This window comes from Neoarius graeffei, chromosome 10, assembly GCF_027579695.1.
Source record: "Neoarius graeffei isolate fNeoGra1 chromosome 10, fNeoGra1.pri, whole genome shotgun sequence".
In the NCBI taxonomy this organism is placed as follows: Eukaryota; Metazoa; Chordata; class Actinopteri; order Siluriformes; family Ariidae; genus Neoarius; species Neoarius graeffei.
Window position 1 is genome coordinate 1,443,437 of NC_083578.1, and position 27,014 is coordinate 1,470,450.

Genomic DNA, 27,014 nt, shown 5'->3' on the forward strand with positions numbered 1-27,014 from the left:
CTAGTTCTATAAACACTGAGTTTATTTTAGATGAGGCTAGTAATAGCTTATAATACTTGTATTTTAGTCTTTAATAATAATGTATTACTTTGCAATAATAATAATAATAATAACGTATTATTATTATTATTATTATTATTATTATTATTAACAAACCAATTATTATAAATTATTTCTAAGCTACAGAGAAAAGGGATTTTTTTTTTGCATTTAAGAAAAATACCAAAACATTTCAGTTTTTTTAATATCCTGCCGCGCTGACCAATCAACGTGTTTCTTGTAAGTTAACCTAGCCAATCACAGTACTAGCGGGCGGGGCTTGTTGCTATACGGAAGTTAGCCGTGAGCTGAGTGGAGGTGTTTGTGGTGTCTCGTGATCTTTTCCGTTGCGCTGGATTTGCTGTGAGGATCCGGAGCGGAGATGAAGGTACTCATCATGTCGGTGTAATTTACTCGCACTGCATTTACACACCGCTTCAGTTAATATTCCTGGGTGTGGTTTTGTTTTCAGAGCTCAGCAGTTTCACACTTTGCGAATACGGGCCGAGTCACAAATGAGTAGCCTGAGTAGCCCTGCAGCCTGAGGAGCTTCAAACCAAACATCTCTCTTCATCTGCATTCAGCTCTAACAGGGTGGATTTGTGTCTTGTGCTCTACTTACTGTCTTACAGGAGGATATGTGGGATTATTTATCTCACGTGAGTTTAAAAAGTAGAGCCCAAGTTAAAGTCGTGGTCTTTAGAGGAATAAAGTGTGACTCAGATGGAGGCAAAGTGAGACTCAGATGGAGGCAAAGTGAGACTCAGATGGAGGCAAAGTGAGACTCAGATGGAGGTAAAGTGAGACTCAGATGGAGGTAAAGTGAGACTCAGATGGAGGCAAAGTGAGACTCAGATGGAGGCAAAGTGAGACTCAGATGGAGGCAAAGTGTGACTCAGATGGAGGCAAAGTGAGACTCAGATGGAGGTAAAGTGAGACTCAGATGGAGGTAAAGTGAGACTCAGATGGAGGTAAAGTGAGACTCAGATGGAGGCAAAGTGAGACTCAGATGGAGGTAAAGTGAGACTCAGATGGAGGCAAAGTGAGACTCAGATGGAGGCAAAGTGAGACTCAGATGGAGGTAAAGTGAGACTCAGATGGAGGTAAAGTGAGACTCAGATGGAGGCAAAGTGAGACTCAGATGGAGGTAAAATGAGACTCAGATGGAGGCAAAGTGAGACTCAGATGGAGGCAAAGTGAGACTCAGATGGAGGCAAAGTGAGACTCAGATGGAGGCAAAGTGAGACTCAGATGGAGGTAAAATGAGACTCAGATGGAGGCAAAGTGAGACTCAGATGGAGGCAAAGTGAGACTCAGATGGAGGCAAAGTGAGACTCAGATGGAGGCAAAGTGAGACTCAGATGGAGGTAAAGTGAGACTCAGATGGAGGCAAAGTGACTCAGATGGAGGTAAAGTGAGACTCAGATGGAGGCAAAGTGTGACTCAGATGGAGGCAAAGTGACTCAGATGGAGGTAAAGTGAGACTCCGATGGAGGCAAAGTGTGACTCAGATGGAGGCAAAGTGACTCAGATGGAGGCAAAGTGAGACTCAGATGGAGGCAAAGTGTGACTCAGATGGAGGCAAAGTGACTCAGATGGAGGTAAAGTGAGACTCAGATGGAGGCAAAGTGTGACTTAGATGGAGGCAAAGTGACTCAGATGGAGGCAAAGTGTGACTCAGATGGAGGCAAAGTGTGACTCAGATGGAGGCAAAGTGTGACTCAGATGGAGGCAAAGTGACTCAGATGGAGGCAAAGTGACTCAGATGGAGGTAAAGTGTGACTCAGATGGAGGAAAAGTCTGATCTGCCTTATTTGAAGTGCACTAATCCCCCACTACAGCTCTGCTCACTCCAGCTTTGTCTCAAATCACCCTGATGTGCATGAGTTCCTGAGTCAGGACGTCCAGTAAAGAGCTCGAGCTCTAACTCTCTGGAACAGTGATCTAAATAAAGATAAATCCTCAGTGACAGCAGGAGCCGTGTCCTCATCACAGATAACCGTTACAGAGCTCCCTTTACCACTTCAGCACTGTTTATTAGGATTGGGCCAGTGTTAATGGAGGCTGCCTATGTAGGGAGCATTAGACAGGAGCTCTGTGTGTGTGTGTGTGTGTGTGTGTGTGTGTGTGTCTGCGCACACTTTAAAGGATCTGAGATGCAGCTTTAATCAGATGAGATTAGGAATTAAAGGTGCAATCAGTGATTTTTTTTTTTAAGTTTGTACACTGAGTGCTGTATTTTGATATCTGTGGCTCTTCAGACTGTAAACAGGAGAAACGTGACGTTGACCAAAATCCAACCAATCAGAACAAAGAGGCGTATCTATTAATTTCTCAATTATGTTCCTTATTAACTCTCAAAGCTCCACCTTTTAACTGTGGTTCATTTAATCAGACATTGTGTGTGTGTGTGTGTGTGTGTGTGTGCGCAGGCAGGAGCCTCGTGTGTGTGGGAATCGTGTTGTGGTCTGCTGAACGAGGTGATGGGGGCGGGGGCAGTGAGAGGACAGCAGCCCGGATTCGGAGGAGCCGGTCCATTCCGCTTCGCTCCGTCTGCTGGATATTCCACACACACACACCCTCGCACTCACAGACAGACTCATACACACACTCACACACATTCTCAGAGTCACACTCGCACAGCCCCTCACTCACACACACTCAGCTGTCAGTCATGCAGGGAGAGCTTCTCCATCTTCAGGAGGAGGGTGAGCATGTGACTGTCTGTCCGTCTGTCTGTCTGTCTCTCTCTCTCTCACTCTGTGTCTCTCTCTCTCTCTGTGTGTGCAGTATGTGTGTTGTGAGTGTAGGCGGAGTTTCTGCTCAGTGTGTTCGGTTCTGCAGGAGAACCTGAGGATCTGCTGCACGTGTAATCTGCTGAAGGGGACGGCGTTCCAGAGGCCACGCCTCATGAAACTGCGTGTTAAAGACTTGCGACGCTACTTAACATTGCACAACATCAACACCGACACCTGCAGGTATGGTGTAGGTGTGTAGAGTGGGCGTGGCCTATAAACATGCTTGATTGACAGCTCACCTTTTTTCCTCGCCCACAGAGAAAAAGAGGACTTGGTGAATTTAGTGCTGTTTCACCAAGGGGTGGAGAGTGAGGACGAGTCGGACACGCCCACCTTCCCACTGAACACCCCAGCCAACATAGACTCCGCCTCCATACTCTCATCTGCTCAGGAAGAGCCAATCAGCAGGGACGGTGGTTCAGGATCCACCAGTGAGGTTTGTGTAAAGAGGGAAAGGATGATGGAGGGATGAGCATGGAGGCTTCACTCTGAACCTGCCGTGTGTGTGTGTGTGTGTGTGTGTGTGTTTGCAGCAGCTCGTTGACTCGGCGTCTCTTTTCACCTTTGAACCCACAGAACAAACCCCAGAGGTGAGATGAAGGAAATGAAGGAAGTAAAGCCGTGTTGGAGTCGTTACTGGTGTTAATGTGGTGTTTTCTGATTGGTCAGGCAGTGCGGAGGGCGGGGCGAGCGTCTCTCTCTGACCTGTCGTGCGTGGACGACGTGGAGCAGCTCACGGTGCGTCAGCTGAAGGAAATCCTGGCTCGGAATTTCGTCAACTTTTCTGGCTGCTGTGAGAAGTGGGAGCTGGTGGAGAGAGTGAGGAGACTGTACACTGAGAACCAGGACAACCGCAAGTCCAGTGAGTGTGTGTCTCTCTCTCACACACACACACACACACACACACACACACACACACACACACACACACACACACACAGTAGCCTCTTTAATGATGAACAGTTCTGAAATAATTTCAACAAATTTATGGAGTTTGTCTTTATTTCAGTGGAGGATGTGAGCCGCGCCATCAGCACAGGTAACACACACACACACACACACACACACACACACCTGTCTATAACATGTTTATAAACACAAAACAGCCCCTTTCTAAAGCAGTGCTGTACACTGGAATAAAAGTCCTCCTGAGGTGACATTAAAGGGTTAATCTGCACTCGTATTTCTGCTGAGCTGTTTAATTCCTGATAAAACGATGCGACCCGTTACTCTTCATCCCTGTTTATCGAGCGGTTTAGTTCACGATCAGCTCCGTCCCTCTCTGTGAGAAGCGTAGCGTCCCTGCTGCTGTATAACGGTGATATAAAGGCAGATTTGGCCACTGCTTCCGATTTTACAGCATTAAATCATTTATTCAGCTGCTGACCTTCGTCCTCATGAATAATTAAATTAAATCATTTGAATACTTCTGCAAGTCAGTGTAGTGTTGAATTATTAACAAACTCCTGCATTTCAGTGTTTAATTTCTTGGTAAAGGAAAAGGAGACATTTTAAAAATCTGCTTCAGATGTCGGCCTCATGACGACGATGATGATGAAAACCTCAAACCCTCCTGAATCACTTCATAAACTTTATTCTGTTCTTATAAACGTGTTAAAGTCTGTGATGTGCACGGGTCCGACCACCGTTAGTCGCATGGTTTAGTGCTTTTCAGCATGGTGTGTATGTTAGTACTCTGCTCTAAGTAAACCGTTTTCACTCACTGCGCTTGCGTCCGGGTCATGAGGGGCGTGTCCTATTTTGTGGGACAATCGGACAGATTTAGAGTGAAAGTCCTGTGTAATTGTTTGATCCCCAAAATGGCGGCTGTGTTATGAATTGCACGTCAGTGTTCGAGTGAGGGAGCATGGACTTTACCCATAATGCACTGTGAGCAGCGTTAGGGGCGGAGCATGTCCATATTTGTGCTAATAGTTGTTGTGGTTTTGGTTTCTGCACTAAAGTGGGAGCTTTTCCTCCTGATGTGGTCAAACACTGGAGTAGCAAAACATCATCTGAGACCAGCTTTCATTAGTGCTGCAGTTACACACACACACACACACCGTGCATGGTGACAGGTGCATGCTGGGAAACTATAAAACACAGAAAATGGAATTTCTCTCATCTCACAGTGCAGATATGAATTGTTCTCCTCCTTCTTTTGTTCAATTAATATCTCCGTGTGTGTGTAGACAGTGGGAGCGCTCGGCTGGCAGCGGATGAGAATCTGTGTCGTATCTGCATGGACGCAGTAATCGACTGCGTGCTGTTGGAGTGTGGTCACATGGTCACGTGTACGAAGTGCGGGAAACGCATGAGCGAGTGTCCCATCTGCAGGCAGTACGTCATCCGCGCCGTGCACGTCTTCAGGTCCTGACGTCTCTCTCTCACACACGATATGCAAACATTCCACAGGAGACGACGATGCAGCATCTCTCTCTCACCTCAGCTGCGGAGTCACATCAGCTCCTTCACAACTCAGGATATAATGTTCCAAATGCTCTTCTCATTCTGTGTGTGTGTGTGTGATTGGACTTGTGATCAGTGATGTAAGGGGTTGATGGAATGGAGCCGACGCCGAACCCTCATGGTAATAAACAGAGGTTGATGAACCTCATGTTCACCTGGAACACCAGAGCAGTGTGTGTGTGTGTGTGTGTGTGTGTGCGCGTTTAACTCAGATGTGTTTATTTTCTTGTAAAAAAAAAAAAGATTTTATTTAATCCATAATGAACTAAAATGACATGTAACTTCTTACTCAGCCTTGTGATAAAATAATTAAAAGAATAAAAAACGGGAAAAGTTAAGTCTAAGCTTATGTACATTTTTTTTCTTCTCTGTTGGTTTAATCCAAACTTTTGTGCTTTTCAGACTGATATTTAAATCCGTACTTCAGTTCTTGTCACATCGTGGTTCAGTAAAAGCTTTACATGTGTAGTCGGAGTAAAACCGATGGGGAAAAGATTCTAAAATGGTATTTTGTGGTAAAGTCACCAGACTGTTTGTGTTTTTTTTTTAACATAACCAGATTTGATCAGTGACCGTTTTTGTGTCCTGGTGGTCATTAGACGGGCCGTTACGCCTCTCGGTCCGTTCCGTTAGACAGGGGTCAGGCCTGAGTTTCTCAAAAGCATCGCAGCACAAACATCATCATTAAATGGTAGCGCGAGCAGCACAGTGAACACTCTCTCTCCTAGTTAAGATGCTCTTAGTGTTAAGAGGCTTTTGGGAAACCCACTGCTGATCTTGTTACCATGATGACTGCTGAAGGGCAAGACTCGTCTCGAAGGACTTCAGAGTCACCAAACACTTTCTCCTACGGTTAAGTTACATTTTTGTTTTCTGTAAACCTGCAGCCAGAACCTTCAGTACTCAGACTCCTAATCAGAACTGTTGGTGGTGGTTGGACCTCTACCCAGAACCTTCAGTACTTGGACCCCTAATAACATTATAATCTGGTTATGGTTCATGAAAGCAGCTAATAAAAGCAGGGTTTATTTGTTTTAGTGTAAGAGGTTCATCCAGGCTCATTTATTTCCATTAATTCAAGCTGAACTCGGCCAATCGAGGCTCACACACGTGCATGTGATCTATAATCAGCCGTATCAGCAGCGTGAAGATACAGCGATACGGCACCAGCGTCAGTCTGAACAACGACTTCTGATTAAATTATACAGAGACTCAAAGCACCATTACTGGAAATAAGAAGTAATGAAATCACACTCTGATGAGAAACTAAATATTTTGATGTAAAGTCTACGTGATCTTTCCCACTGGACACGTAATCCCTTTCTCACCGTGTGCTCCAGCGGGATCGGTCCCGAGGGTCGTTTCAGCCTGACGGGATCGCACACGTAAAGGACGCTGTCAATACAACTCATCAAGCTCAACTCAGCTTCAGTACTGAACCTGACATGGAATGGGTGTGGCCAAAAGCACATGTTGCCATAGTAACTCAGCAGGGTTTTATGATTAGCTTCATTTGTGAAACTGAAATTGACAGAAATTGGGCTGAGCTCGCTTTGTGGAATTCTCACCTGGTGTCCTCGGGCTGCGTTTAACACACACACACACACACAGCATTTTGTTTTCTTTTATTACTGCGTACAAATATAAATAGCCAAATTTACACAGAAGTGTTTAAGTTGGTGAAGAATGCTCGTTATAATAACGAGTCTTTAATACAGTGATGGAGGAACAATGCAGGACGGTGCAACGAAAACACACCAACATCCCCAACGCAGTCGCTCACAAACATTCTGTACATTTCCTTTACGTATTAATAGAAAATGAAACTCAAATTCATTCAGTTCACCCAAACGTATAAATAAGGTGGTTTATAGCTTCCATTTGATTTAATTCTACAAGAGAAACATGAGGTATGAAACATGGAAGTATGGCACTGACTCGAAAAACAAACCGTACGTTTTCCACAAAGCCGCGATGAGCACGTGAACCGAACCCCTGCGTCTGAACGACGAGCCGTAGACCCGCGCCGATCCCGACACGCTGCGATTCTCTCACGATACCGTCAGGGTGCACGCTTCAGAATCACTCGCCCTGGAACGCAGAACATGTTCTGTTCAGCGCTTTATTTTAGACGAGTGAGCTTCTTAAAGATGTCCCGAGTCGTGTCTGTAGTCAAGAAGGGCGGAGCTTAGCTTCAGCTGGATCAGTTCATCGTAACGGATCACAGAAACAAAGGTGAGTGGTGAGGTCATGTGATTTGATCAAATTTAATTTAAGCCCCACCCCTTTGAATGAGACAACTGAAGTGAGATGTATTTTCATGATTAAATATTGTAACCATGGCAATATGGAAGTGGGACGGCACACGTCTAACACGGAGACGACAAACATAAAAAATCCATTATATAGAGATAAAAAATGATATTAAACCAAAATAACACACACCATGAGCAGCTACATCGCATTTATGTCTCCAATAGCAACACGATGAGTGTGTGTGTGTGTCCTCCATTCCTGCGTCTTTATTTAAATACATATTTTATTATACAAAACATGCTTTAATGTCCTGTGTGAGCATGTTCACTGTGTGTGTGTGTGTGTGTGTGTGTTAGCTGAGCTTCTGCAGCAGTTTCTCCTCCTTCAGGCCGAAGGAGACGCTGACCGACATCTCGGCGATGAAGCGTTCACACGCCTGCCTGCTCACCTGCTTACAGAAGCGCAGGTCGATACGGCAGATACTCGCACAGCGCTTAAAGTAGCTCAGGGACTGATCCGTTATCCTGTTACACACTGTGCACGCACACACACACACACACACACACACACACACACCAAATATTAACAATAGGTTTCTGTCATTTCCTGTTCTGCTGAATATTCCCTTGAGCAGAGGTAACATCATGATGTCATCAAAAAGCACCACACAACGCAGGGAAAAAAAAAAAACGCCGTATTCACCAGTGCTCTGATTTTATAATCACATCTGTAATATAGTATTAATCCCCACAACGCACTGCAGGAGGGGAGTGCAGTGTACACTCACTGGCCACTTTATTAGGAACACCCCCACCTGCGGTTTTATTTTCTGCAGTTCCGTAATCAGCCGATCTCCTGCCACATCAAATCCCACAGATACAAATCAGGAGCTTCAGTTAATGTTCACAATGTTCAAACATCAGAATGGAGAGAATTGTGATCTCACAGTGAAGTGTGACTTTCTTTCTGTCACTGTGGTCTGGGTGCTGGTTTGATCCAGATGGAGCGTGAAGGTTTGAGTATTTCAGAAGCTGCTGATCTCCTGGGGTTTTCACACACAACAGTCTCTAGAGTTACACAGAATGGTGCAGAAAACAAAAAACACTGAGTGAGTGAGCAATAAGAGAGGGTCAGAGGGAAATGGACAGATTCAAGGTGGTTTGAGTTTTGTTTTGTTTTTTTGGCCAGGAAGGATATAGTAACTCATATAATCACTCTTTACAACTATGGTGAGCAGAAAAGCATCTCAGCATGCAACAGCAGAACAGAAGAACACATTGGGTTCCGCTCCTGCAGCCAAGAACAGGGATCTTACAATCAACACGTTCCTATTAAAGTGGCTGGTGAGAGTGTGTATTCATCATTTGCATATAAATATCAATTGGTTTACTTTCTTTACTGACACAGACAAAAAACACTACACTGATCAAAGCTCAGCTTTGGAAAGGGAAGAGAGAGAAGACAGTGCACATAACCACCATGCCATCCTTTGAACTGACTAACAATTCTCTCACGAGTTTTGGCACAAAGGAGTCCCAACCCATCCTTGCTTGCAAAGACTGATCCATTGGTACGTGCTCCTTTTAGAAGAAACCTTTATTCGTCACATGCACACTTCAAGCACAGTGAGATTCATCCTCTGCATTTAACCCATCTGAAGCAGTGAACACACACACACACACTCAGAGCAGTGGGCAGCCACACCAGAGTGCCCGGGGAACAGTCAGGGGTTCGGTACCTCGCTCAAGGGCACCTCAGCACAAGGCCGCCCCACGTCAACCTAACCTGCATGTCTTTGGACTGTGGGGGAAACCGGAGCACCCGGAGGAAACCCACACAGACACAGGGAGAACATGCAAACTCCGCACAGAAAGGCCCTCACCGGCCCCGGGGCTCGAACCCGGACCTTCTTGCTGTGAGGCGACAGCGCTAACCACTACACCACCGTGCCGCCTATGATTTATACCTGATCATGTTACCAATTAACCTGCTTACTGTGGAATCTTCCAGAATGGTGTTATATGAATATCCTATAAACGTTTCAGTCTTGTTTTGCCTCTGTCCCACTTGTTTTTTGTTTTGAGCGTGCTGCAGGCATTACATTCTAACTTTCTTAGAATCAACAACACGTTCCTATTAAAGTGGCCGGGGAATGAACACTGTGCGCGCGTGCGTGTGTGTGTGTACCTGACAGGTTGATGTCAGTGAGAGAGTCGCGGGTGGTGGTTCCGGCAGCGGTCAGCAGGTTGACGCTCTGGTCGTTGACGTGGTTACAGTAACTCAGATCCAGATGTTTTAATAGCGGCATGTTTTTGATGATGAGACGCAGAGACACGTCTGTGATGTCCAACCCCGAGAGACGCAGATCCAGAACGTTCCGCAGCTTACTCCGAGTGTCCATCTGACCTGAAAAACACACACACGCCATGCGTTATGTATGATTACACCGCCACTGGATGCTGGACTGTGATTGGTCAGAATGTGGTGATTAAGTTTCTATAACAGCAGCTCGTTCTGATACGTTATCGTTTCTATAGTAACAACTCATTCACAGGGATGTGTACAGCGGATACTCCAGAAAAACGTGTTTGGGTTGGGGGGAGGGGGCAAGCTCCACAATACTGTGTGTGTGTGTGTGTGTGTGTGTGTGTGTGTGTGTGTGTGTGTGTGTGCGCTACCTGGCCTGTTGTCTGTAGGTGGAGACAGCAGGTCTTTAATCTGTGTATCTCTCAGCCCTTCCACCCACTGCAGGTCCAGAGAGCGCAGGAGAGGACAGCTGGACGTACAGAGAGCAGAGACCGCCGCCCAGGAACAACCGGACAGCACCAACACACGCAGACCTGCACACACACACACACACACACACACACACACACACACACAGAATATACACCTGTAAAGTACATACAGTGTTACTCTGTGATAAACAGTTGTGTAATGGTTCTGGGATTTGCATTATCCAGATGTGTTGTTGCTAAGCAATTTCCCTGGATACGATGTTAACACAAGGAGTTACCAGGAGCAAGGGAGTGAGTGGCGAGTGTGGTGAGTCACACACACACACACACACACACACACACACACACACACACACACACACACACGCACTACGGTGCATCAGTTGCCCTCACTTTCATAAAATCTGATGCATTTTTGTTTGGGTGTTCCTTTTCACCAATAAAGACATCCTGTAAAATGTTTTGACCATATTCAAAAGTCTAATGGTGGCACCATGAGGTTCATTTTTTGCCAAAAAACGCTTATTTTATGTTTTCGCGTAAGGTTTGAATCACAATGTTGGACTCCATTTATTGATTTCTTGTGAGCCAGAGATGATGTTAAGAACCTTTGCAAGGGATTGAGAAGCATTAATGTGATTCATAATACATTTGTATTGTTTAAAAGTAGTTGAACAATGATTCAATGAACAGCTAAAACTCAAACTGTGCTTGATAATATATTTAGAATATGGACTAAAAATGTGGATCTAAGATATTTGGTACACTCTATAAGGTGCCATAATGTTTCATGAAAAGTGATCGAAATTTTGTCATAAAATAGCAGCTTTTTCCATAACTTTGAGCTCCTGGTGCTGCCATTAAACTTTTGAATTTTGTCAAAATATTTCACCCAGTGTGTTTTCTTACCAAAAGGAACATAAAAACAAAAATGCATCATGATCGGAGGAACTTTTCATTTTTAGGGGGCAACTGATGCACCCTAACGCGCGCACACACTCACCAGGCAGCCTGTTGATGAGCCAACTCAGCTGCTTCTTGGAGATGTTGGTCCAGCTGAGGTCCAGCATGATCGGCTGTCTCCGGATTATTCCACTCAGCATCAGAGGGGTGATGGACTTACAGCGGCTCACGTTGATCTTCGTCCACAGACGCTTATCACAACACCTACACACACACACACACACACACACACACAGGTGAGTATTATAACCCAACAGTAATAAAGTGTACAGCCCCAGTGTTAATGTTCCCTCACCAGCGGTTCCAGGTGCGACACACCCGCATGCACACACACAGCTCACGGTGGCTCAGGTGACTGAAAATGGACAACCAGGCTTCACGCTGCACCACGTGGCTCCGCCCATCAGTCAGCGGCAGCCTATCAGGAGGAGGGCAGATGGGGGGAGGGCGGATCACGTGACGCTCCATCTGAACACATTTGGGTGGTGAGCGGGGGGGCGGCGGCCGGATGGGCGGGGGGATACGGTTCAGACCCAATGGTACGATCTGAGATGGGTAAAAATGACGCAACTCCCATGATGCACCTGTGTACACGTACACACACAAAAAATTATTCCACTGAGATTCACATACATCATGAATCAAAAATAAATAAACTCCGCGGTGTCTAAGGTTCTTGCCGTTCATCTCGCGTGCCCGCAGGTGTGCCCTCTCTCCGTTCTCCCCGTTCCGGATGTTCTTCTTATCGTTCTCGTCGTTCTCACTGTCGTCAGGCTGCATGTTCTCGTTAGCGAGTGAGTGATCGTTTCGTCCCGTCCTCCTGCGCTGCGCTCGTTTTGCCCGCTGTGCTCTCTGCACTCGCTCCTGCAGCTCGCTGCCTTCATCCTCCTCCTCCTCCTCCTCCTTCACAAACTGACAGAGGTGTAAAGTCAGCATCGGAGACGGGGAACATCAGAACGCAGCGCAACATCAGGATAAAACACAGTCGTGTACCTTGTGTGTGTCGTCCTCGTCCTCGTCCCTCTCCTCTTCCTGTTTCCTCACAGACACCAAATCTTTCCTGTTTGTGCCACGAGAAGGCTGTTTGTTCTCCTCCTCTTTCTCCTCCTCTGCCTCCGACTGCTCCTCTTCCTCCATCTTCATCGAGGACATCTTTGGCAGCAACGACTCCTCCGGCTTCCACGGTTTCTTCAGCTGCATCGAGAGGAGCGACTCAGGCAATTTATCTTCCAGAATGAGTAGCTTACAACAGTTAAAGGGGTAGGGGGTACAGGGGGTAGTGTGAATAGGGTAGGGGTAGTGTGAATAGGGTAGGGGGCAAGTGTGAATGGGGTAGGGGGCAAGTGTGAATGGGTAGGGGTAGTGAGAATGGGGTAGGGGTAGTGTGAATGGGGTAGGGGTAGTGTGAATGGGGTAGGGGTAGTGTGAATAGGGTAGGGGCAGTGTGAATGGGGTAGGGGTAGTGTGAATGGGGTAGGGGTAGTGTGAATAGGGTAGGGGCAAGTGTGAATGAGGTAGGGGTAGTGTGAATGGGGTAGGGGTAAGTGTGAATAGGGTAGGGGTAAGTGTGAATAGGGTAGGGGTAAGTGTAAATGGGGTAGGGGTAAGTGTAAATGGGGTAGGGGTAAGTGTAAATGGGGTAGGGGTCGTGTGAATAGGGTAGGGGTAAGTGTGAATAGGGTAGGGATAAGTGTGAATGGGGTAGGGGTAGTGTGAATAGGGCGGGGTAGTGTGAATGAGGTAGGGGAAAGTGTGAATAGGGTAGGGGTAAGTGTAAATGGGGTAGGGGTAGTGTGAATAGGGTAGGGGGTAAGTGTGAATAGGGTAGGGGTAAGTGTGAATAGGGTAGGGGTAAGTGTGAATAGGGTAGGGGTAAGTGTGAATAGGGTAGGGGTAAGTGTGAATGGGGTGGGGTAGTGTGAATAGGGTAGGGGTAGTGTGAATAGGGTAGGGGGTAAGTGTGAATAGGGTAGGGATAAGTGTGAATAGGATAGGGGTGAGTGTGAATAGGGTAGGGGTAGTGTGAATGGGTTAGGGGTAGTGTGAATAGGGTAGGGTAAGTGTGAATAGGGTAGGGGTAGTGTGAATGGGGTAGGGGTAGTATGAATAGGGTAGGGGTAGTGTGAATGGGGTAGGGGTAGTGTGAATGGGGTAGGGGTAGTGTGAATAGGGTAGGGGTAAGTGTGAATAGGGTAGGGTAAGTGTGAATAGGGTAGGGGTAGTGTGAATGGGGTAGGAGGGAAGTGTGAATAGGGTAGGGGTAAGTGTGAATAGGGTAGGGGTAGTGTGAATAGGGTAGGGGGTAAGTGTGAATAGGGTAGGGGGTAAGTGTGAATGGGGTAGGGGTAGTGTGAATGGGGTAGGGGTAGTGTGAATAGGGTGGGGTAGTGTGAATAGGGTAGGGGTAAGTGTGAATGGGGTAGGGGTAGTGTGAATAGGGTAGGGGTAGTGTGAATGGGGTGGGGGTAGTGTGAATGGGGTGGGGGTAGTGTGAATAGGGTAGGGGGTAAGTGTGAATGGGGTAGGGGTAGTGTGAATAGGGTGGGGTAGTGTGAATGGGGTAGGGGTAGTGTGAATGGGGTAGGGGTAGTGTGAATGGGGTAGGGGTAAGTGTGAATGGAGTAGGGGTAGTGTGAATAGGGTAGGGGTAGTGTGAATAGGGTAGGGGCAGTGTGAATAGGGTAGGGGGTAAGTGTGAATAGGGTAGGGATAAGTGTGAATAGGGTAGGGGTAGTGTGAATAGGGTAGGGGTAGTGTGAATGGGGTAGGGGTAGTGTGAATAGGGTAGGGTAAGTGTGAATGGGGTAGGGGTAGTGTGAATGGGGTAGGGGTAGTGTGAATGGGGTAGGGGTAGTGTGAATGGGGTAGGGGTAGTGTGAATGGGGTAGGGGTAGTGTGAATGGGGTGGGGTAGTGTGAATGGGGTAGGGGTAAGTGTGAATAGGGTAGGGTAAGTGTGAATAGGGTAGGGTAAGTGTGAATAGGGTAGGGGTAGTGTGAATAGGGTAGGGGTAAGTGTGAATAGGGTAGGGGTAAGTGTGAATAGGGTAGGGGTAGTGTGAATAGGGTAGGGGTAGTGTGAATAGGGTAGGGGTGAGTGTGAATAGGGTAGGGGTGAGTGTGAATAGGGTAGGGTAAGTGTGAATAGGGTAGGGTAAGTGTGAATAGGGTAGGGGTAGTGTGAATAGGGTAGGGGTAAGTGTGAATAGGGTAGGGGTAAGTGTGAATAGGGTAGGGGTAAGTGTGAATAGGGTAGGGGTAAGTGTGAATAGGGTAGGGGTAGTGTGAATAGGGTAGGGGTAAGTGTGAATGGGGTAGGGGTAGTGTGAATGGGGTAGGGGTAGTGTGAATGGGGTAGGGGTAAGTGTGAATGGAGTAGGGGTAGTGTGAATAGGGTAGGGGGTAAGTGTGAATAGGGTAGGGATAAGTGTGAATAGGGTAGGGGTGAGTGTGAATAGGGTAGGGGTAGTGTGAATGGGGTAGGGGTAGTGTGAATAGGGTAGGGTAAGTGTGAATGGGGTAGGGGTAGTGTGAATGGGGTAGGGGTAGTGTGAATGGGGTAGGGGTAGTGTGAATGGGGTAGGGGTAGTGTGAATGGGGTGGGGTAGTGTGAATGGGGTAGGGGTAAGTGTGAATAGGGTAGGGTAAGTGTGAATAGGGTAGGGTAAGTGTGAATAGGGTAGGGGTAGTGTGAATAGGGTAGGGGTAAGTGTGAATAGGGTAGGGGTAAGTGTGAATAGGGTAGGGGTAGTGTGAATAGGGTAGGGGTAGTGTGAATAGGGTAGGGGTAAGTGTGAATAGGGTAGGGGTGAGTGTGAATAGGGTAGGGGTGAGTGTGAATAGGGTAGGGTAAGTGTGAATAGGGTAGGGTAAGTGTGAATAGGGTAGGGGTAGTGTGAATAGGGTAGGGGTAAGTGTGAATAGGGTAGGGGTAAGTGTGAATAGGGTAGGGGTAAGTGTGAATAGGGTAGGGGTAAGTGTGAATAGGGTAGGGGTAGTGTGAATAGGGTAGGGGTAAGTGTGAATAGGGTAGGGGTGAGTGTGAATAGGGTAGGGGTGAGTGTGAATAGGGTAGGGTAAGTGTGAATAGGGTAGGGTAAGTGTGAATAGGGTAGGGTAAGTGTGAATAGGGTAGGGGTAGTGTGAATAGGGTAGGGGTAAGTGTGAATAGGGTAGGGGTAAGTGTGAATAGGGTAGGGGTAAGTGTGAATAGGGTAGGGGTAAGTGTGAATAGGGTAGGGGTAGTGTGAATAGGGTAGGGGTAAGTGTGAATAGGGTAGGGGTGAGTGTGAACAGGGTAGGGGTGAGTGTGAATAGGGTAGGGGTAGTGTGAATGGGGTAGGGGTAGTGTGAATGGGGTAGGGTAAGTGTGAATAGGGTGGGGTAGTGTGAATGGGGTAGGGGTAGTGTGAATGGGGTAGGGGTAGTGTGAATAGGGTAGGGGTAGTGTGAATGGGGTAGGGGTAGTGTGAATGGGGTAGGGGTAGTGTGAATGGGGTAGGGGTAAGTGTGAATAGGGTAGGGTAAGTGTGAATAGGGTAGGGGTAGTGTGAATGGGGTAGGAGGGAAGTGTGAATAGGGTAGGGGTAAGTGTGAATAGGGTAGGGGTAAGTGTGAATAGGGTAGGGGTAAGTGTGAATAGGGTAGGGGTAAGTGTGAATGGGGTAGGGGTAGTGTAAATAGGGTAGGGGTAGTGTGAATGGGGTGGGGTAGTGTGAATGGGGTAGGGGGTAAGTGTGAATGGGGTAGGGGTAGTGTGAATGGGGTAGGGGTAGTGTGAATGGGGTAGGGGTAGTGTGAATGGGGTAGGGGTAGTGTGAATGGGGTAGGGGTAGTGTGAATTGGGTAGTGTGAATGGGGTAGGGGTAGTGTGAATGGGGTAGTGTGAATGGGGTAGGGGCAAGTGTGAATGGGGTAGGGGCAAGTGTGAATGGGGTAGGGGCAAGTGTGAATGGGGTAGGGGCAAGTGTGAATGGGGTAGGGGCAAGTGTGAATGGGGTAGGGGCAAGTGTGAATGGGGTAGGGGCAAGTGTGAATGGGGTAGGGGCAAGTGTGAATGGGGTAGGGGCAAGTGTGAATGGGGTAGGGGCAAGTGTGAATGGGGTAGGGGTAGTGTGAATAGGGTAGGGGTAGTGTGAATGGGGTAGTGTGAATGGGGTAGGGGTAGTGTGAATGGGGTAGGGGTAGTGTGAATTGGGTAGTGTGAATGGGGTAGGGGTAGTGGGAATGGGGTAGTGTGAATGGGGTAGGGGTAGTGTGAATTGGGTAGTGTGAATGGGGTAGGGGTAGTGGGAATGGGGTAGTGTGAAGGGGGTAGGGGTAGTGTGAATGGGGTAGTGTGAATGGGGTAGGGGTAGTGGGAATAGGGTAGGGGTAGTGGGAATAGGGTAGGGGTAGTGGGAATGGGGTAGGGGTAGTGTGAATGGGGTAGGGGCAGTGTGAATGGGGTAGGGGCAAGTGTGAATGGGGTAGTGTGAATGGGGTAGGGGTAAGTGTGAATGGGGTGGGGTAGTGGGAATGGGGTAGTGTGAATGGGGTAGGGGTAGTGTGAATGGGGTAGGGGCAGTGTGAATGGGGTAGGGGCAGTGTGAATGGGGTAGGGGCAGTGTGAATGGGGTAGGGGCAGTGTGAATGGGGTAGGGGCAGTGTGAATGGGGTAGGGGCAAGTGTGAATGGGGTAGGGGCAAGTGTGAATGGGGTAGGGGCAAGTGTGAATGGGGTAGGGGCAAGTGTGAATAGGGTAGGGGTAGTGTGAATAGGGTAGGGGTAGTGTGAATGGGGTGGGGTAGTGGGAATGGGGTAGTGTGAAGGGGGTAGGGGTAGTGTGAATGGGGTAGGGGTAGTGTGAATGGGGTAGTGTGAATGGGGTAGTGTGAATGGGGTAGGGGTAGTGTGAATTGGGTAGTGTGAATGGGGTAGTGGGAATGGGGTAGTGTGAATGGGGTATTGTTGTGGGAATGGGGTAGTGGGAATGGGGTAGTGTGAAGGGGGTAGGGGTAGTGGGAATGGGGTAGGGGCAAGTGTGAATGGGGTAGGGGCAAGTGTGAATGGGGTAGGGGCAAGTGTGAATGGGGTAGGGGCAAGTGTGAATAGGGTAGGGGTAGTGTGAATGGGGTAGTGTGAATGGGGTAGGGGTAGTGTGAATGGGGTGGGGTAGTGGGAATGGGGTAGTGTGAAGGGGGTAGGGGTAGTGTGAATGGGGTAGGGGTAGTGTGAATTGGGTAGTGTGAATGGGGTAGTGGGAATGGGGTAGGGGTAGTGGGAATGGGGTAGTGGGAATGGGGTAGTGGGAATGGGGTAGTGGGAATGGGGTAGGGGGAATGGGGTAGTGGGAATGGGGTAGTGGGAATGGGGTAGGGGTAGTGGGAAGGGGGTAGGGGTAGTGTGAATGGGGTGGGGTAGTGGGAATGGGGTAGTGTGAATGGGGTAGGGGCAAGTGTGAATGGGGTAGGGGTAGTGTGAATAGGGTAGGGGTAGTGTGAATGGGGTAGTGTGAATGGGGTAGGGGTAGTGTGAAGGGGGTAGGGGTAGTGTGAATGGGGTAGGGGTAGTGTGAATGGGGTAGTGTGAATGGGGTAGGGGTAGTGGGAATGGGGTAGTGTGAATGGGGTAGGGGTAGTGGGAATTGGGTAGTGGGAATGGGGTAGTGGGAATGGGGTAGTGGGAATGGGGTAGTGGGAATGGGGTAGGGGTAGTGGGAAGGGGGTAGGGGTAGTGGGAAGGGGGTAGGGGTAGTGGGAAGGGGGTAGGGGTAGTGTGAATGGGGTAGTGTGAATGGGGTAGGGGTAGTGTGAATGGGGTAGTGTGAATGGGGTAGGGGTAGTGGGAATTGGGTAGTGGGAATGGGGTAGTGTGAATGGGGTAGTGTGAATGGGGTAGTGGGAATGGGGTAGGGGTAGTGGGAATTGGGTAGTGGGAATGGGGTAGTGGGAATGGGGTAGTGGGAATGGGGTAGGGGTAGTGGGAATTGGGTAGTGGGAATGGGGTAGTGGGAATGGGGTAGTGGGAATGGGGTAGTGTGAATGGGGTAGGGGTAGTGTGAAGGGGGTAGGGGTAGTGTGAATGGGGTAGGGGTAGTGTGAATGGGGTAGTGTGAATGGGGTAGGGGTAGTGGGAATGGGGTAGTGTGAATGGGGTAGGGGTAGTGGGAATTGGGTAGTGGGAATGGGGTAGTGGGAATGGGGTAGTGTGAATGGGGTAGTGGGAATGGGGTAGGGGTAGTGGGAAGGGGGTAGGGGTAGTGTGAATGGGGTAGGGGTAGTGTGAATGGGGTAGGGGTAGTGGGAATGGGGTAGTGGGAATGGGGTAGTGGGAATGGGGTAGTGGGAATGGGGTAGGGGTAGTGGGAATAGGGTAGGGGCAAGTGTGAATGGGGTAGGGGCAAGTGTGAATGGGGTAGGGGCAAGTGTGAATAGGGTAGGGGTAGTGTGAATAGGGGTGGGGTAGTGTGAATAGGGGTGGGGTAGTGGGAATGGGGTGGGGTAGTGGGAATGGGGTGGGGTAGTGGGAATGGGGTAGTGTGAAGGGGTAGGGATAGTGTGAATGGGGTAGTGTGAATGGGGTAGGGGTAGTGTGAATTGGGTAGTGTGAATGGGGTAGGGGCAATGGGGTAGGGGTAGTGGGAATGGGGTAGTGTGAATGGGGTAGTGGGAATGGGGTAGGGGTAGTGGGAAGGGGGTAGGGGTAGTGGGAAGGGGGTAGGGGTAGTGGGAAGGGGGTAGAGAGTAATTAACCACCCAGACTTTGACATTACCTTCTTCTTTGCACTCGCATCCTCTTCCTCGTCATCGTCATCAAACAGTTTCTTCTTCTTCCTGAGGAAGTTGGGCATGTCGGGTCGGGGGCGGGGCACATCTCTGGGCATCAGCAGCGTGGGCGTGTCCTCACAGGCCATCCTGGGGGCATCGTCCCTCTCGGCCCTCCTGCGCTCGCCCTCGTCCTTGCTGTCCCGTGTGGATTTCTGTTCCCGCAGCAGCGAGCCCGGCAGGTTGGACGCGTACTTAAATCCTGGGCCTCGTTTTTGCTTGCAGGCCAAGAGGACGAGACGAGACGAGACGACTTTATACCTCACGCGTTTAATCGCCAATTTATACCTCAGTCACTTATAGATCAGAGTATGACTGTTGTTATAGTTACACACTAATTATGCTTTAATTAAAATTAGTGCTGTCAAGCGATTAAAATATTTAATCGCGATTAATGTTGCGACTGTCATAGTTAACTCGCGATTAATCGCAATTTAATTGCACATTTTTGTCACATGAAAAACCACTGTAATTCTCTTATCAGCATAAAAATGTGAATGGGCTTGCTTTGTACCAATGTTTTTTTTATCGCAAAGCATAACACATCTTGACACAGCCACTGCAAAGTGAAACCTAAGCCGAGCACCAGGGCTAGCAAAAGAACCATGAGTGAAGTGATCTACTGCTTGAGTTAGTTTACAATTCTAATCAGAGAGACAGGTTACACAGTGACGGTAGGCTTGACATGCTTGATTATAATATAAAGTACACTATTATATTAACTTTAAGTTGTTCGTTGATAAATATTGCATTGAATCTGATCTTTACTGTTTCAGCTCACTTAACACATTTTGTACTTTTACACTTTCTGCCTGTTGATGCGTCGCGCTGTTCAATCAGAGGCGGCCAAATTTGCATATTACAGGAAGGATTTCTGGGATAGCATTGAGTTTACAGTTCAGAGGGATCTGGCTTCTTTAGGTGCTGTCTTCTTAAAACTGAATAAATATTTAAAAAGAGCCAAATGAGCCAGTCTTTTGAATGGTTCTTTTCAAAGAACGGATCACAAAGATGCGGATCCCATCAAAGAGCCATAAATCCCACCTCTACTATCGCGCCCTGCCCGCGCTGGTTCTTTGGGGAGGGCAGAGGACTCTGGCTGTGCGGGGCGTGGCATTACAGTCTAGCTGCTATCGGTTTTCTAAGCAAAGTCTCTGTTCCAAGTTCCTGGCAGTTTCAAAAGCTTATGAAAAACCTACATCATGTCACAGAGCGTTAATCTCGCAATAAAAAAAATTATCGCTGTTAAAATTGAGTCAAGTTAACGCGTTAATAACGCGACATTTTTGACAGCACTAATTAAAATATAATAAACGATCTTTGTGTAATGAAAGTGATTAGTGTAACTGCACCATCACACTGATCGCTCTTCTGAAACTCACTTTCCCAGTCTTCCCAGCGTAGTTACATTTGGGACACTCCCAGCAGTTCGGGAGCTCATCGTTCACTACCCCTGCTGCATCCTTCACCTGAGAGAGAGAGAGAGAGAGAGAGAGAGAGAGAGAGAGAGAGAAAGAAAACTTTTGAATTACTGAACAGTGTTTAGGACACAGTCAGTAAAGGTTAGAGGGATTGGGACGCAGCCCCAGTCCGACCTTTAGGCAGTTAGGGTGGACGATCTCATTGCAAATGGAGCACTCCATTAGCATGGCATTAAATTTTTCCTCCTCGTCATCCAGTGTGTCCTCTTTACCGGCTTCCCCACATACCACACACACTGCTGTGTGGGGCAGAACGGGCTGCAAACACACACACACACACTAATCTGTAATAAGATAATAAATGAAGGAACACACATTATGTGTGCTCATAATAATAATAATTAATCTTGTGATTTGGAACACAGCCGCACTGAATACTGGGAAAGGCGCACTGTGGTGAATAAAACACCAGCAGCAGGGCGTGGTAAAGGCTGCGTGCAGAGCTGTTGCACTACTGTCATTAATTAGAGACTGGATGTGCATTTATCAAACAGTGTGTGTGTGTGTGCGCGCGCACACAGTGTCTTACAGCAATACACTGCCTCATGATGCAAGACTGTTTCATGCGTCCTGGTCCCCCAAACTTCTTCATGTCCTTACAGAAGTGACACTCTCCACACTCGCTCCTCACACACGCCTCACACTTCCTGCAGCGTGTGCGTCTGCGCCGCGCCCCCGATGAGCTCCGATTGGATGGCAGCTTCACCACACCCCCCGCTGATGACGAGGATGTTGATGTGGTGGGCGTGGACGCTGTGGGCGTAGACGCCATCTTGGGTTTGGGCCTGTTAGCTGGCCTTTGCTGTGGAGCAGAATGGACATGATGAGTCTCTCTCTTTCACATGTCATAATTAACATTATTTTGCTGAAATTTTAATGACAAAATAATTGTAACAATATTTTATAATCTTGTATTAAGGCCTCACAGACAAGGATTATTATTATTATTGTAATTACCTTATTACAGAAATTTCATCATCATATAAATAAATATATTGTATATTTATATATCTGCTACGGTGCATCAGTTGCCCTCACTTTCATAAAATCTGATGCATTTTTGTTCGGGTGTTCCTTTTCACCAATAAAGACATCCTGTAAAATTTTTTGACCATATTCAAAAGTCTAATGGTGGCACCATGAGGTTCATTTTTTGCCAAAAAAAGCTTATTTTATGTTTTCGTGTAAGGTTTGACGTACACGTAAGGTGTAACGTACGCTGTTGGTATCTAAGATATTTGGTATACTCTATAAGGTGCCATAATGTTTCATGAAAAGTGATTGAAATTTTGTCATAAAAGTCATAAAATAGCAGCTTTTTCCATAACTTTGAGCTCCTGGTGCCACCATTAAACTTTTGAATTTTGTCAAAATATTTCACCCAGTGTGCTTTCTTACCAAAAGGAACATAAAAACAAAAATGCATCATGATCGGAGGAACTTTTCATTTTTAGGGGGCAACTGATGCACCCTAATATCTGCTCTAAGAGCTAAGGAGAGAATTAAATTTTTTTACAGGTGTGTGTAAGAGCCGTTATTACACTGCTATGATGGGTTTATAAACAAATCATTAATAGTCTGTGAGAATGTTCATGAGAACAGATCTGGACGAATGCAAAGTTATAAAAGCACAATGTGAAGAAAAGCAGATTTAATAAGAATTTAAAATGAAAAAGGTAATAAAACTGATTTATTCCTCATCCAGCAGTGACAGATTTTAGTACTAAGCAAAAAAGTCACCATTTAATCTGGATTAGTGAACAACTACACACTGGATTTGACAAAAACAGATTAACCGCTACAGCAAACACTACTGATCTCTCTCTCTCTCTCTCTCTCAACAAGTGCACACTGTGTACTGTAGTGTACCAAGAACTACACAGAGCTCACATTAATGTGAATGGAAAAAAAAAACAAAAGGCTGTGTTCCAATCCAACTTTCAACCTTTATTAAACTTCCACATAAACACAAACTGTCTCTGTTCCCAGTTCTGAAGAAAACTGACTTTTTCTCATGAAACAAGCACGCGTATGAATAACACTGCCAATAAGTCACTCATTAGAGTAGTCATCTCTGAACAATCCCACAACACACACACACACACACAAAAGAATAAACAGTAATCCAGACTAGTTATATTTTATCCCACACTGCTCAGAGTAAACACACTCGCTTTTTTCTGTTATTTATTACTTTAATGAGTCAATATTCCTGCAGAAGAATGTGTGAATTAAATATTTTGTGACAAATAGTGTTTAAATATTTATTTATACACAAGATGGAGGAAAAATGTGTCCAAACATCACTGTACAAGTTAAAGAACACATCTGGACTGTCAGGATCAATTAGACCGAGAGGAAGGAGGAGGGGGTGCACAAACTTTTGAATTGATCTCCTTTTAATATTTTCTCACTATTATTGTACTAACACAATAATTGACCATTTTTAACAGTTATAATAATAATAATGGAAAATACTTAAAAACCCCAGAAACTGCTCACTGATATAAAATGTCTTGAGGGTGCACAAACATTTGCACCAAAAGACAAGATGACCTTATCAAAGCACGCTGATCTAAAACACACACACACGCTACGTCATGTCAGATAACCGCTCACTCTGTGCACTCAACTCCACATTCAACACACTGTATGATCAGTGAGGAAACATCAAAAGTATTAGCACCCTCAGTGTCTGAAGCGCACAGCAACTGTATTTATTTTATTTTTAACTGAATGCTTTGTTGATTATTATTTTATTTAATATAACAATTGCTATGTTCACAGTGGAACATGATTTATACGCTTTGGCTTTGTTTCTCTACAAAAGTTTTTTTTAAAAATTCCTAATATTTCTCTTACAGAGATGATGTTCAGCTGTGATGTTTGGGTTGGCTGTGTTCCAATCCAAACAGCTCCCTACTTCTGAATCTAGGGCACCATTGTCCAACTTTATCCTGAACTTTTGTTTTTATGAAATTCTTCAGTCTAAGTAATTATCTGTCATTAAATGACTCCCCAGTGAATTCCTGTAGGCTGTACACACTACATCAGGCATTACACAACAGCGTCGTGCACATCTGAGAGTCAGACAGAAAATGCACGACTCATCGTATTTTGTTCTGTTTCGATACCTGGTACTTTGATGTCCAATTATTTTAGTTAGAATTAAAAGTATTGGCCAAAGTTTTGGACGCTCACTGTTATTATCACAACAACAATTAATAAAATAATGTATTTGCTTTTTTTGGAAGTAGCTGTGGGTAAATGTGCTATAATGAAGCTTGACTGAGGATTTTGAACCTGATATAAAATGTAAAGAAAGTGGAAGTGGAGATGAACAGAAGTGCTTTTGGTTTCTTTCGCTATAAGTCTTCAGATGGGAATGTGGAGGAAAAGGGGATTTTAGTTCTCCATCTGGAAAAACAAATATTTTCTCACCTCCAAACCAGCCAAACTCACACACACACACACACATGTCCATTCTCTCTGGGTGGTTCTGTCCAGAACCTGGAGGACCACACCACACCGGTCCACTCACAGGCCACCGAAAGCTTCTGACGTCTCCTCTGACCCGTCTCACACCCCCATAAACACCTAACCCTCATCATCATCTCCATCTGTCAGTCTACAACAGCATAAAAACATCATCCAGCTCCTACAACCTTGGAAAACAGGAAATGGAGTGTGAGTGAAGTGTTGTAGCTTTTCAACCCTGTTACAGCTTCTGAGGAAGGAGCACAGCATCATTAGTGGACACAAAGAGAAGACAGACAGCTCTGAGCTCACTACTCCCTTGTTCCCTTCCCTAGATAGGGAGCAGGAGACAGACAGACAGAGAGAGAGAGAGAGAGACAGAGACGTCTTCCATTTTAAAAGCAGAATCAGGAAGCACAGACATTCACTGCGAAGGAAAGAAGACAGAAATCTTACTGTTGAGAGTTTAGGGATAGGAGTGTGTGTGTGTGTGTGTGAGTGAGTGAGTGAACACACACTGACCTGTTCGGCTGTGTCCGAGTCGTAATCCTCATCGTCTGCACTCAGAGACAGCGCCATGGCGACTCGCTTTCATCGCCCGTCCTACAAACACACAATCATGGCGGAAACCACCTATTTTCCCCTTCCTGGATACACACACACAGAGAGAGAGCGTGAGAAAGGGATATCTCTCTCTATTTCTCTTTCTCTTCCGCCCTCTTCTTTCTTTTTCTCTTTCTCTTATTTGTTTTGCTGTTCTCTCGTTGTATCTTTGCGCTCTCAGTCTAACTCGCCTAGCTCGCTGTTTGTTAGCGCACACACTCACACTAACTTGACGCTGCTGTAATTTGCATATTCGTGAAGAGATGTGCCGTAACAAATTTCGCCCAGCCAATCAGAATCCAGATGGAGGACAGTTACAGCTTACGTACGCTGTGTGTGAGGGGAGGAGGGGCGTGGCCGCTGGATGGACGCTTGTTCACAAAGAAGTTGCTAGCGCGGTGGCTAACGTGATGTGTAGCGAACATAAACAAAACGTTCACTTTAATTCATTCACTTGACACTTCGTACTCAAGCGACACCTCAGAGTTCATTTCACCGCATGAGAACAAACCGAGCGCGATTGTAAAGTGCGTTTCTGACGCAAACACGAACATTTTTTTTTAAACTTCCTCAACGATTAACGTGACTTCTGAGTGCATGGCACGCGCTAGTCCGCTAGCTTCTGGAATGGCTGGAACCGACTCTAATTTTGATCCGAATCCTTACGTTTGTTCATAATCCTCCAGTCGAGAAACTAAACACACAGCACTTTAAAATGAAGAATACATTACAGATATGCAATTATAATCCAGTATATAAATAAATAAAATACACTTCCGACTTTCACATTCTACTAATAATCTTTTTTTCCCTTTTCTGAATCACTTTCCACCGAATCGACTCCCCTGCGGTGGATCAGGAGCCGGATCGTGGATCAGAGAATCGACTCCTCATTCGATCGAGTCCTCGGGCTTTACACGCTAATAATTAAAGAGCACCGCTTTCAACACGGGTAAACAAAAACGTTTGTTAACGTATCTTACCGTTCACCTTAACTTGGGTTAAGTTCCAAATGACTCATGACGCCCTATATAGACACCTGACTGCTTAATGTACGAAATAACAACCAAGAGCTTTTATTATGTCGAACTGCAGTAGTCTAGAGAATAAGGGCATTATTTGGGTCAGAACCAGACAAACAGTGTGAGACTAATATCCGAGCATTAGTGTGTGGATCAGACAGTCATACATCATCAACAACACACACACACACACACACACACACCTCATCAGCCTTCAGGAGGTCAAGACCCTGGATTTAAATAACAATACTGAAATATGTCACTTTTACAGAACCATCTGCTGCTGACACTGAAGATAATTACAGCTGAACAAAAACTATATAAAATGATAAAACTTCATTTTATTCTACATTTATGTACATATCTCCTTATTGCTTATATTAATAACAAGCTTAATGCTTATTTTGTTTTCTTTTTACTTTTTTTACTTCATCCTGCATTCTAATACATTTTTAATTCTTATCTGTCACTTGCATGTGTATGAAAAGAACTTTATAATGTTTAGTAATATAAATAGTAATAGTATTAAACATTATAATGTAAAAATAATACAAATGTAAAAACAGGCAAAAGAGAAATTGTCAGTCGTCGCTTCCTCTGATTTTTAGCTAAAACATCTGAAAAGATTTACTTTAAATTAGGTCAGAAATGGTGTATACTTTGTTAATTTTTAAATGACAATCTTTCCAAAAATCTCAATATATTTCCATCTTTCACTTCTTAAAGCAACAGGCAGATTGACAACTGCATCTTTCACACACAAAGGCTGCAATAAGGAACAGCGACAAAAGGCCTTGGCAGCTGGGAATGAACTAAGGAGGAACATCTGCCCCTCACACACACACACACACACACACACACGGTTATTGCTGATCATTTTCCAATAACAGCATGCCCAAGCGCTTTATTTATTTCTCCTGTACCACAGTGATTTGCTGATTATTAATTTTTCCTGAATGAAGAATGTAGAGTTGACAGTGAGATTTAAAGTTCCTGTGGAATGTCCGAGTTCAGCTGTGACTCAGGATCAGATTTTATTTGCCAGCACTTGTGCAGGAATTTGCACTGGAATGTGGGATGCTGTTCAGAGGATAATCAGGAACAGTACATGGGAACATACGCTGTTAGGAACAACACTGTTCAGGAGTTACAATCAAACAAATATGAAGGTTAAGATTATTAATCAGAAATAAAGTAATTAATGTGTTCATTAGTAAGCTACAAAGACAACAGGATATCAGCACTCTGTGTGTGAAGGTAATCAACATGTGCATTTGCTGTCCAGCTTAAACAAGCCTCCTGTGTTGTTAGGTGGTTGCGATGGTATCTAAATGGTTGGTACAGTGTCACTACATGGTTGTTAT

The 27,014-nt window shown here is 46.0% G+C and overlaps 2 protein-coding genes across 9 annotated transcripts; one reads left to right on the forward strand and one right to left on the reverse strand.

Annotated features, from left to right (window-relative positions):
• Positions 1 to 320: 320 nt before the first annotated feature.
• Positions 321 to 5,644, forward strand: rnf34a (ring finger protein 34a). 5 transcript variants are annotated; one of them, XM_060931050.1, is made up of 9 exons: positions 321 to 427; positions 512 to 698; positions 2,472 to 2,747; positions 2,830 to 3,017; positions 3,096 to 3,273; positions 3,371 to 3,427; positions 3,507 to 3,699; positions 3,847 to 3,876; positions 5,030 to 5,644. In XM_060931050.1, the coding sequence occupies exons 2-9, from the start codon at positions 678 to 680 to the stop codon at positions 5,212 to 5,214; spliced, it is 1,128 nt and encodes a 375-aa protein (XP_060787033.1). In that variant the 5' UTR covers positions 321 to 427; positions 512 to 677; the 3' UTR covers positions 5,215 to 5,644. The 5 variants fall into 5 exon arrangements, with proteins under 5 accessions (XP_060787033.1, XP_060787034.1, XP_060787038.1 ...); XM_060931051.1 differs by having other exon boundaries at positions 3,374 to 3,427; XM_060931055.1 differs by having other exon boundaries at positions 512 to 633.
• Positions 5,645 to 6,916: 1,272 nt separating this feature from the next.
• Positions 6,917 to 25,257, reverse strand: kdm2ba (lysine (K)-specific demethylase 2Ba). 4 transcript variants are annotated; one of them, XM_060931058.1, is made up of 12 exons: positions 24,548 to 25,256; positions 21,078 to 21,350; positions 20,663 to 20,806; positions 20,450 to 20,536; positions 19,016 to 19,285; positions 12,257 to 12,457; positions 11,944 to 12,175; positions 11,559 to 11,847; positions 11,304 to 11,467; positions 10,241 to 10,402; positions 9,750 to 9,968; positions 6,917 to 8,096 (listed from the first exon to the last, which is right to left on the reverse strand). In XM_060931058.1, the coding sequence occupies exons 1-12, from the start codon at positions 24,602 to 24,604 to the stop codon at positions 7,915 to 7,917; spliced, it is 2,280 nt and encodes a 759-aa protein (XP_060787041.1). In that variant the 5' UTR covers positions 24,605 to 25,256; the 3' UTR covers positions 6,917 to 7,914. The 4 variants fall into 4 exon arrangements, with proteins under 4 accessions (XP_060787041.1, XP_060787039.1, XP_060787040.1 ...); XM_060931056.1 differs by having other exon boundaries at positions 20,420 to 20,536; XM_060931057.1 differs by having other exon boundaries at positions 19,016 to 19,293; positions 20,449 to 20,536; positions 24,548 to 25,255.
• Positions 25,258 to 27,014: the final 1,757 nt, after the last annotated feature.

Excerpts from the sequence above, each read along its gene's own strand:
- rnf34a (XM_060931050.1), top strand. The coding sequence starts at position 678 with ATGTGGGATTATTTATCTCAC. Across the intron at positions 699-2,471 it reads TGTGGGATTATTTATCTCAC|GCAGGAGCCTCGTGTGTGTG; the intron begins GTGAGTTTAAAA and ends GTGTGTGCGCAG. Across the intron at positions 3,700-3,846 it reads CCAGGACAACCGCAAGTCCA|TGGAGGATGTGAGCCGCGCC; the intron begins GTGAGTGTGTGT and ends TCTTTATTTCAG.
- kdm2ba (XM_060931056.1), bottom strand. The coding sequence starts at position 24,604 with ATGGCGCTGTCTCTGAGTGCAGACGATGAGGATTACGACTCGGACACA. Across the intron at positions 20,537-20,662 it reads TCCACCCTAACTGCCTAAAG|GTGAAGGATGCAGCAGGGGT; the intron begins GTCGGACTGGGG and ends TCTCTCTCTCAG. Across the intron at positions 10,403-11,303 it reads GCTCATCAACAGGCTGCCTG|GTCTGCGTGTGTTGGTGCTG; the intron begins GTGAGTGTGTGC and ends GTGTGTGTGCAG.